A 9877-nucleotide genomic window follows, 5' to 3' on the forward strand; every position below is an offset into this window, starting at 1 on the left:
TAAAAATATAAAACTCGCAATAAGTTTATTCTAAAGGAACATGTATATTAACACGTATATAAAAAAAGTTGTGTTAAGAACTTTCAGATATTTTTATCCAAGCGACAGGATTGCCGGCGCCATTAAAACTTTCATAGGGTAAGGATGCACTTTAAGTTTCTCAGTTGGGGGGCTGATACTCGTATAACGTATGTTTTCGATTTTTTTTTTAAATTATATTTTCTAGGCACGCCCCCACCCCCCGCACCATTATCTCTCCCCCTCCCCCGCCGAGGTTATGCCTGAAACGCTATTTACCTTAAGTAAACCACTGTTAATTGATTTCTTATTGCAACCATTTATAAGTGTGAACTGTCATTAGCGTTATTGTTATTAAAAACATTTTTTTCTAATTGATATATTATATATATATATATATATATATATATATATATATATATATATATCTTCATATTCGCATTAACGTATGCGACTCTATCCAAGTAAGCTTAGAGGAGCGAAAAAAACAGTCATAAATGTCGGGACTATTTTGGTGCCTACTTTTAAGCTGGTTTGGAACAATGTCAGGTACATTATACAATAGAGGCTTCTTCTTTTCTACATTTCGCATGTACGAGAACTTTTTATTTTATTTTTGTACTAGCGTACCCGTCCCCGCGCGTTGCCGCTTGAAAAGAAGAAAGTCCGACGAAATTTATAGGATGGGTTTCATCCATGCGTTACCAATCCTTTATTCTTAAATGCGTGACCTTGTTTTCTAAAAGTGAGTTTATTTAAATATAAACAATGCCTGCGCTTGGATCATAAATATCAGGACACGGGTTTACTTACACTACCGCATGAAAACCTTGAGTGTTCATTAATCACTCACCGAAATAATGAGGTAGAACACACTTCGGTGACAGCTCTCAGGAGACCCCCCTCCCTGCCGATTACACTACCGCAGAGGCGCAGCATACGGCCCCTGGCTCCTTAAAACTAACAGGCGCCATCGGGCTCTTGGATAACCCAGTGAGCCAAATAGTATTCTGTTAACAATGATGCAGATTTCGTCATTCGCTAAAGTGAAACTCTTCTTCTTCTTCTTCGTTCTTAATTATTAGTGTTGAAGGTGATCGAGATTTATCTGCCAGTGGGTTTGAACTTTGTTCGAATTTATTTTTGCCGACTCGACCACACCTCCAACACAATTAAGCGTTACGTGTCAACTGGTTATGCGCCATTGAGGCCATTGACTCCGATTTCAGCCTGCTTTTCTTTTTGGATTTGCTTCCATAGCCTTTGTCCAACCAAGAACAAACTACAAGGCAGCAGTTGTTTAATTTTGGAGTTGTCTCTCCTAGAAGAGTGGCTGTCCCCAGCTAACGAGCCTCATCTGCCCGAGGGTTCGAACTCGTGACTTTTCGGTTTAGCAACCATGAGCTTTACCGACTCGAACACGCCGACCCCTAAAGTGAAACAAATTATCAGAATTTTTTCATTAAAAATTATTTGACGTGTTTTAAACATCAGTTTGACTGATGCAATATATTAGCATTACTAATGGTCTATTATTAGATGCTCGATCTGAATTTCTGATTGCGAAACTGTTTGGACTTTTTTACGGATAACAGGAAACAACCCAGTTAATAATCTAACCTTGGTTAATTTTTCTGATTATTAAAATAAAACGTATTACAAGGCCCTCAGCGGCCCATGTTAGCCTTTGGGGGCAGCAACAGACATTTTTATTTGCAGCCTAATCGCACCCTACCACGGCGCCGGCGGACATGCCTGATTCAATTTATTAAGCGTTTGTAACACCCCATCCTAACCATTGTCTATCACACTGTTTAGACCAAACGTAGTCGCCATAGCGCTCACGGGAAAGACCAGGGCGCCAAATCGCATCCTGCCGGGGGCCGCCCATGCATTTCACGTTTATTTTTTTATACCGTATATAGAGAAAAATCGCACCCTCCCGTGGCGCCGCCCTTGCGAAATTATAAATGATTATTTTACAGAACCCTTCCCTGGAGTGTTCTAATTAACTCCCCAAAGTTTCATAAAAATCAAATGAGCGATGTCAAACCCCAATTGGCTTTTATTTTTATATACCGTTATAAAGAAAAAAAATCGCGCCCTGCCGGGGCACCACCCCTGCGAATTTGAAAATATTTTTTGCGCAGAAACTTCCCCAGGAGTATTCACAACTTGTTCCCAAAGTTTCATGGCGATCGTGTGAACGTTGTCACTGGAATTCACGTGTTTTTTTAATACCGTATATAGAGAAAAATCACACCTTCCCGTGGCGCCGCCCTTGCGAAACTATAAATGATTATTTTACAGAACCCTTTCCCAGAGTGTTCTAATGAACTCTTCAAAGTTTGATGGCGATCGGATGAATGGTGCCAAACCAAAATCAACGTTTATTTTTATAGACTGTATATAGTGAAAAAAAACAATTCGCGCCCTGCCAGGGCGCCACCCCTGCGAATTTGAAAAAAAAAATTCCGCAGGCACCTCCCCAGAAATTTTCTCAATAACTTCCCCAAGTTTCACAGCAGTGTGATGAGAGGTGTAGTAATGCATAAAAGACAAACAAGCAGACACACAGACAACACACATATACATTGCTTTTTACTTTCTCGTATATACGAAGTATAGAGAAAGTCTTGTAATTGTGCAAAAAAAAAAAAAACGAGATTTTTGCAAATCTCGACTTTTACGGGCTCCCTGTTTGCAATCTTGTCCGTATGTCTGTGTGTATGTGTGTCTGTCTGTCTGTGTGTGTGTGTGTGTGTGTGTGTGTGTGTGTGTAAACACGATAACTTGAGTACCGTTATAGCTTTGAAGAAATTTCATACATATAAGTATTATATTAAAATCGTAGATCCGTATCAACTTTCCGATAACCGGAAGTGGTACTTTTTCTACTTTGAATTTTTCAAAAGCCTATAACTTGAGTACTATTTCACATAGACAAATGAAATTTCACATGTAAGTAAAAGATCTAATTCTCTACCTTCTATAAAATTTTGAGCAATTTCCGTTGACCAGAAGTAGTAATTTACGCTACTTCCGATTTCTCAAAAAACTAATGTAAATTTATAAAGTACTAATAATATTCCGCACTATTATGCACATTTTATTTGGCGTATTTTTGGTGTGCAATTCTTTTTTCTACGAGATTTTATTCTATTTCAAAAAGTTTAAGCATTTAAAATGGATTAAAAATCATGTCTATATCCCGAGTTAGCATCCTCTGTTGTTTTATATAAGAATATTCGAGAAAGTTTAGGGGAGATCACTCCCGGTTTATTATATATATAGATATTAGATTCAGAATATGTTCGGAGAGCATATACTTGCTAAACCGAAAGTGCCAAATTAAGTATCTGGTATGAGGGCCGCAGGTTGTACCTAGATCAAAATGGCACCTCAAATACAAACAAGTTGACGAGATGTTATAGGATCAAATTTGCTCGAGAAATGTTCGTTTCATCATGTTGATGCCTGACCTTTATGCCTCTTGTTTCTATATAAATCTATCGGATAGATATCGGGGTTCGAACTTTGTTTATGATATTCAAGTTTAAAACATCTAGACTTTATGAATACGTATACCCTTATTACTAATATTGCCATTTCAGCTCAGTGTATCAGCAGTACAGCTTTGATGTTTGAGAATAAATGCTACGAGATAGTCAATACGCCAAAGACATGGCAGGATGCGAAGGTACGCGTCAAATAATATTTAATTTATCACTTTTGAAAATAACATCCTTTTGTTTCGCACAGCTAAGTCCAAGATATATAAAACAGACTAAACTCTTGGTTTTTTTTTTTAAATTAACATGTTCTCATGACTACAGTAGCCTATGCCTATACATCAGTGTTTCTTCCAGACTTTTTCTCCGGGGGTGCACTTGAAATATTCCGGGGTGGGGGGCATTATCGTAGCAAGGGGGGAGGGATATATGTCCCCGGGCGCCGACCTCAGGGGGCGCCAAAATGGGTTGGAAAAATAAATTGAAAGGTTGAGGGGGGTGGAAAGTGGAAATTGAAAGTTTGAGCGGGGGGGGGGGGGTGCAAATCGAAATCTTGAGAGGGGGGGAGGGTGCAAATCGAAATGATTGTTCCCGGACACCGGGAAGGGTCGCTACGCCTCTTAGGGGGTGGACAACAATTTCCGGGGGGCGGACACTGTCAAAAGTATATATTTTCTATATAAATTTCATAAAAAACTAATTTTAATTAAAAATATAACACATGTGAGGCTACCAGAGTCAGCAAACTCTAAATTTTGTTTTTCTCGAAAGTGAAAAAGTCCTACAACTGTAGTTCAGCCACTGTGGTCTTCATATGAATGCCTGGCTTATTTTGTCAACTCCCTAAATTTTAATCGCATTCAAAGAGCTGATTTAGTTTTGTTTCATTTATTTTTTTTTGTCACTTTTAAACTTAGAAATTTTGCGCCAACTTTACTGCAGGCAGGTCTCTGGCAAAAGTTTTGACTACCTCTGAAATGCTTTTCTTAAGTAATCAAATGCATGGATATGGCAACAGTAAGTAAACCTTACTCTCTTTCTAATATTTATATTTTACTAGTCCTAAATTAACATTAAAAATTGGGGAGGGAAGGGGGGAAGAGATTTTGCTTAGGAAATCCCAATAATTACTATCTTTATGAAAATGAATTAAAAATTAAAAAAACCGTGGGGGGGGGGGGGGTGTTCGGACCTGGTTGAGGCGTGGTACGTTGGACACTTGATAGTAAGAAGAAAACTAGCCTAAACCAAACGCAACGCAGACCCTATCTTATTTTGCGTTCTAGATGGTCTCACATTTAAAGCTTTTATTTCAAGAATGGATTGGAGCAAACGACATTGACGTTGAAGGCTCGTGGGTGTGGGACGATAATACTCCGGCTAATCTGACTTCTTTGTGGAATAGTGGTGAACCGAACAGTTTCGCTGGTAAAAATGAAGATTGTGTTGAATTAAACACAGGGAGCGGGTTAAACGACGAGTCCTGTGACTATTTACAGGCGTTTATTTGTATGGAAAAGGGTGAGTAGATTGGTTTGTTTTTCTTCTTGTTCAAACGTTGATAGGGTAATTAAGTAAAAAAATCAGTTTAAAAAAATCAGTTTAACTGTTAATAAGGTCAGGTTTAAGATTAATTAACAGTTTGGTCGAGTTTAGGGTAAGCAGGCTATTGGTGATAGCAGAAAATTAATCTCCTTCTTAAAATAGTCTATTAGGTCAATCTGATATAGGCTTGAGCGCTGATAGCATTGTGTCGCTTTATTGAGAGAAAAAAAGAAGCGTTCTTAAAATATATTTTGTTTTCATCAGCAGAAGCATAAAATTCTGAAAAAAAAAAGTTGTGTGTTATTGTATTTGAAACCCACATTTATGAAACATATATACAAAATCGAGAGGAATCAGTATGCACCCAACTAATGTACCGGGTCTAAACGACAAAAAGACCACGTCCAAATGGTTGCCACGAGAGCGCTTTATTTCAATTTCCCTACGTAAAGGTTTCTGACAATAAGGCATCTCTGAATGTGATTCGCAATGAAACGTAAATAAACAGAAAATAAATTATGTATGTCCGTCGTGAGTCTTTTTGTTGACAGTCTTAATGTTGGTGTGCAGTTTGTCAACGAAAATTTTGTACAAACATGTATAGTCCCAAGCACATTTTTTCGAGTAGACGTTTTACCTAAAGCCTTTTTGTCGAGGCTAATTTAATAATACCTTATTGAAGGGGCCAACAATTTTAAAAAAAAATATTTTTGTTTGCATGTATCAGTTTAACGGATTGATTGAAAAAAAACTGTTTTAATTTTAAAACATTAAATGGTTTATTAGTTCTTAAGAATATTTTTCTTCTTAAAACACAGCAAAGAAGACTCCTGAAGTGGCCGCTGTAGCATTTACGGTAGGGCTATCAAAACCACTGGACGCTGTCGCCAAAGACACTGTTATTTATACTGACGTTATAACTAACACGGGCAACGCTTACAACTCAAGCACTGGCGTATTTAAATGTCCGAAGGTATGCATAACTATAGTATAATTTACCAGCTTATATACTTCGTTTAAGTCAAATCCATAAACATGGGCAATTATTTTTATTGTTATATCAACAGGCGGGTTCATATTTCTTTGAAATCAATGGAGTTGCAAGCAATGAAAAAGAACTCAGGCTGTCTCTCATGAAGAATAAAATCCCAGTTGTCTCAGTTGAAGCCAATGCCAATCAGCACCATTCAGCTGCTGGTATAGACTGCCTTATTACTTCTACTATTTGTAACAGTGCATTCATTATTGAAATATATTAATCTATATGGGAATCGTAGTTTTAAAACAAAATATTTAAGATAAAAAACTAAACCATAGCACCACTTTTAACATGTACATGTGAAATGTGCATGTAACTGTACATCTACATCTAGTTATATATATATATATATATATATATATATATATATATATATATATATATATATATATATATATATATATATATATATACATGTCTACATATATATATATATATATAAATTTGTTCCAGGCAATTCAGCCGTGTTGATGTTAGAAAAAGGTGACGAGATTTCTGTACAAGCCACCAGCTGTGGGAGTCTGTACGGTGCTGGCGGTCAGATCCTCAACACGTTCTCAGGCTTTTTGATTGCTTAGTCGACATAATGACTTAATACGGCGTTGTCTTTTTTGATCGTTTATACTAAGAAACTGTTTTAGGTGCGTCTATGCATATTTATATATAAGATAAATTATATAGGTTATATAGTGTTTTCATCCAGTTTAAAAATTTAAGAAAACTTTTGGAAATCAATTAATACATAGCCCAAATAGAAAAGAAAAAGAACATTAAAAAAAACAGAACATTAAAAAATAAATAAATAAACAGCTAAGAGTGATGGTGTTTCTATAAAACAGTTGCTTTTACTATCACTACCTGACGAATCCCATTCGTTATTTTATAATCAGCTGTGATTAGTCTTTAAGAATGTGATCAACTTCGTTAAATAAACATGTAACACGACATAGTGAAAGTACGATCAGTGGACATTTTTAGAGTTTAGATTAGCTGAAGTATGAGTTAGTTGTCAGCATCTTCCGGCTCATTTTTTCTATGCATCATAAATACTTGTACGAGGCATATTTTGAAGTCTACCAGGAATAGGAAACACCAGTTGACTCAATATTACCTGGTGTAGGGAACTTAAATATGGAAAGTATTGGAAACAAATGGAAAAACATCTTATGGCAGATAAGCATGGAAATGGTTCATACATTCACGAGAGTTGAAAACAGCAAAGAAGAAATTTACGATAGAAATCTTACAGTAATAAATATTTCAAAAACTGTAAGTGTGGAACGTCACTTAAAGACTAAAAAAAATAACCCAGCATAAGCTGTAACACTACCCATAATTTCGTATTACGTTAAGTAACATTGCAGTAGACCGAGACGCATCTTGGCCAACGAACTTGATACGTAGATCTTTTCCTTTTCTCTGGTCATGTCAATCCATCATATCCGACCTGACCCCCCCCCCCCCCCCAACACACACCTACCTCTTTTCTCTTTCATTCGGATTCCATCCCAACCCCTGCATATTTGGGCATGTTGTGGGACGAAGTTGACCCATTCACCCTTCTTTTGTCGTTAAAGATGGCAGCTACATTTTGTTTTTTCGATACAATTTAGTTTTCCTCTAAACATTCGTAAAGCGGATCCAATTTTCACACAAAAACGTAGTTTCTATAGCAACAAGCATTTCTACGCGAGATTTAATACTATTTTTGTCTACACAGAGTAAATAATATTAACATAAAAATTTATGAGACGCCTTGGAACATAATTTTAAAAAAAACAAAAATTAGGGGTGGTGTCTCCCCTTAAATGGACGGAAAGCTATAGTGACGAAAACACATTGAGTTTCAGGGCATAGGCGTAGCGATGGGGGGGGGGGGCTGGGTTGGAAAAAGTAATCGAAAGTTTGAGGGGGGGGGGTGCAAATAGAAAGTTTGATGGGGGGTGAAAATCGAAAGTTGGAGGGGGGGGGGTGCAAATCGAAAGTTTGTCCACGGGCACCGGGAAGAGTCGCTACGCCTCTGTTTCAGGGTTAATTTTTCATAATATTTTTTTGCATCAAAACACAGACAAAATATAAAAACCATAAGTAAAATCTGTTTTTTTAATTAATTTATTTTCACATTGCTTTAACACAGTTGGATTGGCCATACATCACTAATACATTTTTAGAGCTTTTTTTATAGTTTACCAATACCTGTCTAAATATTAAATTGCTGTACAGAGTTTCTTCCAAAAAAATTTACCCTCCCCCCCCCCCGAATGAAATGAGATTTATATAATTTATATAGAAAATATATACTTTTAACAGTGTCCGCGCCCCCCCCCCCCCTCCCCGAAGAAAGTCTACCGCCCCCCCCCCCCCCGAAAATTTCAAGTCCCCCCCCCCCCCCCCCCGGAGAAAAAAAGTCTGGAAAACACTGCTGCTGTCTATCGGACTAAAAGTATGACAAATGTTTATCTTTCTTCTTCTTCGTTCTTAATTGTTAGTGTTCAAGGGGATCGAGATTTATCTGCCAGTGACTTTGTTCGAATTTATCAACCATGAGCTTTTTGCCGACTCGACCACGCCTCCAACACAATTAAGCGTTACGTGTCAACTGGTTTTGCGCCATTGAGGCCATTGACTCCGATTTCGGGCTGCTTTTCTTTTTGGATTTGCTTCCATAGCCTTTGTCCAACCAAGAACAAACTACAAGGCAGCAGTTGTTTAATTTTGGAGTCGTTTCTCCTGGAAGAGTGGCTGTCCCCAGCTATCGAGCCTCATCTGCCCGAGGATTCGAAATCGAGACTTTTTCGGTTTAGCAACCATGAGCTTTACCGATTCGACCACGCCGACCCCACAAATGTTTATATATTCGTTAAAATTATTCACTGTTAATGGGGGGGGGGGGGGTTGAATAATATCTTTATGACGTCATATTAGAGGACTTTAAGTTCTGAAAGTTTGTGAAATAATGTATCCAAAAAGTTTCAATGGCATTCTTGGAGACCCATTAGTTTACCAACTAGAACAATGCACCTTGGAAAGCAAGATTTTCTACTGCTTTCCTCTGTGTGAGTGAGTGAGTGTAGTATCACACAGTGAGAGTAAGTTGCTATGTGTTCTTTATCTTCTGATTATGTATGCTATACATATCAACAGAATGTAGATCTATTATCGGTAACATCTTCAGGAATCTTTATATGAATGTTTGTACCAGTTTGTATGTTGATCAGGAACATTGCATTGGCTATCAACACAGATCGAAGCAGGTAAAGCTTTGTTCAGTTGACACAACTGGTATAATTTTTATTTTAAATTTAGAGAATTACACCCGTTTTACATGATTTATATCAGTCACCTCTTGAAATCAGAGGCGTAGCGAAGGGGGGGGGGGAGGGGTGGATACATATGTCCCCGGGCACTGACCCTTTGGGCCCAATTGAAAGTTTGTCCCCGGGCGCCGGGAGGGGCCGCTATGCGTCTGCTTCAAATGCCCCCTCCCCCAGGAGAAAATGTCAGAGAGAAACCCTTCAGTTATAAATGAACTGATTTTACCGATATATTGTCATGTCCCTAATTTATTTTGTAGTAACGTATTCCTTCTCGTTTGTTTTAAAGGGAGTGGTTGAGGAGGCAGGCGGTTTACTAGAAATGTTTTATATGACCGGCGGTGCTCAAAGAAAAAGTTGTATAACGTCATATACAGAGTTTCTTTCAGGCATCTCTTCGGAGGGGCGAAAGAGCCCCCCCCCCCCCCTCTCCCCCGGACAAAAAAGTG

General features: G+C 37.9%; 1 protein-coding gene across 1 annotated transcript; it reads left to right on the forward strand.

Annotated features, from left to right (window-relative positions):
- The first annotated feature begins 452 nt into the window (after positions 1 to 452).
- LOC131949239 (low affinity immunoglobulin epsilon Fc receptor-like) lies at positions 453 to 6980 on the forward strand. Its single transcript, XM_059311044.1, has 7 exons — positions 453 to 567; positions 3633 to 3718; positions 4448 to 4547; positions 4848 to 5051; positions 5894 to 6048; positions 6143 to 6272; positions 6568 to 6980. The coding sequence occupies exons 1-7, from the start codon at positions 516 to 518 to the stop codon at positions 6690 to 6692; spliced, it is 852 nt and encodes a 283-aa protein (XP_059167027.1). The 5' UTR covers positions 453 to 515; the 3' UTR covers positions 6693 to 6980.
- The last annotated feature ends 2897 nt before the right edge of the window (positions 6981 to 9877 follow it).

The sequence above is a fragment of the Physella acuta genome, unplaced genomic scaffold (assembly GCF_028476545.2).
Source record: "Physella acuta isolate Inbredline_101_S28 unplaced genomic scaffold, ASM2847654v3 ptg000678l, whole genome shotgun sequence".
NCBI classification, from domain to species: domain Eukaryota; kingdom Metazoa; phylum Mollusca; class Gastropoda; family Physidae; genus Physella; species Physella acuta.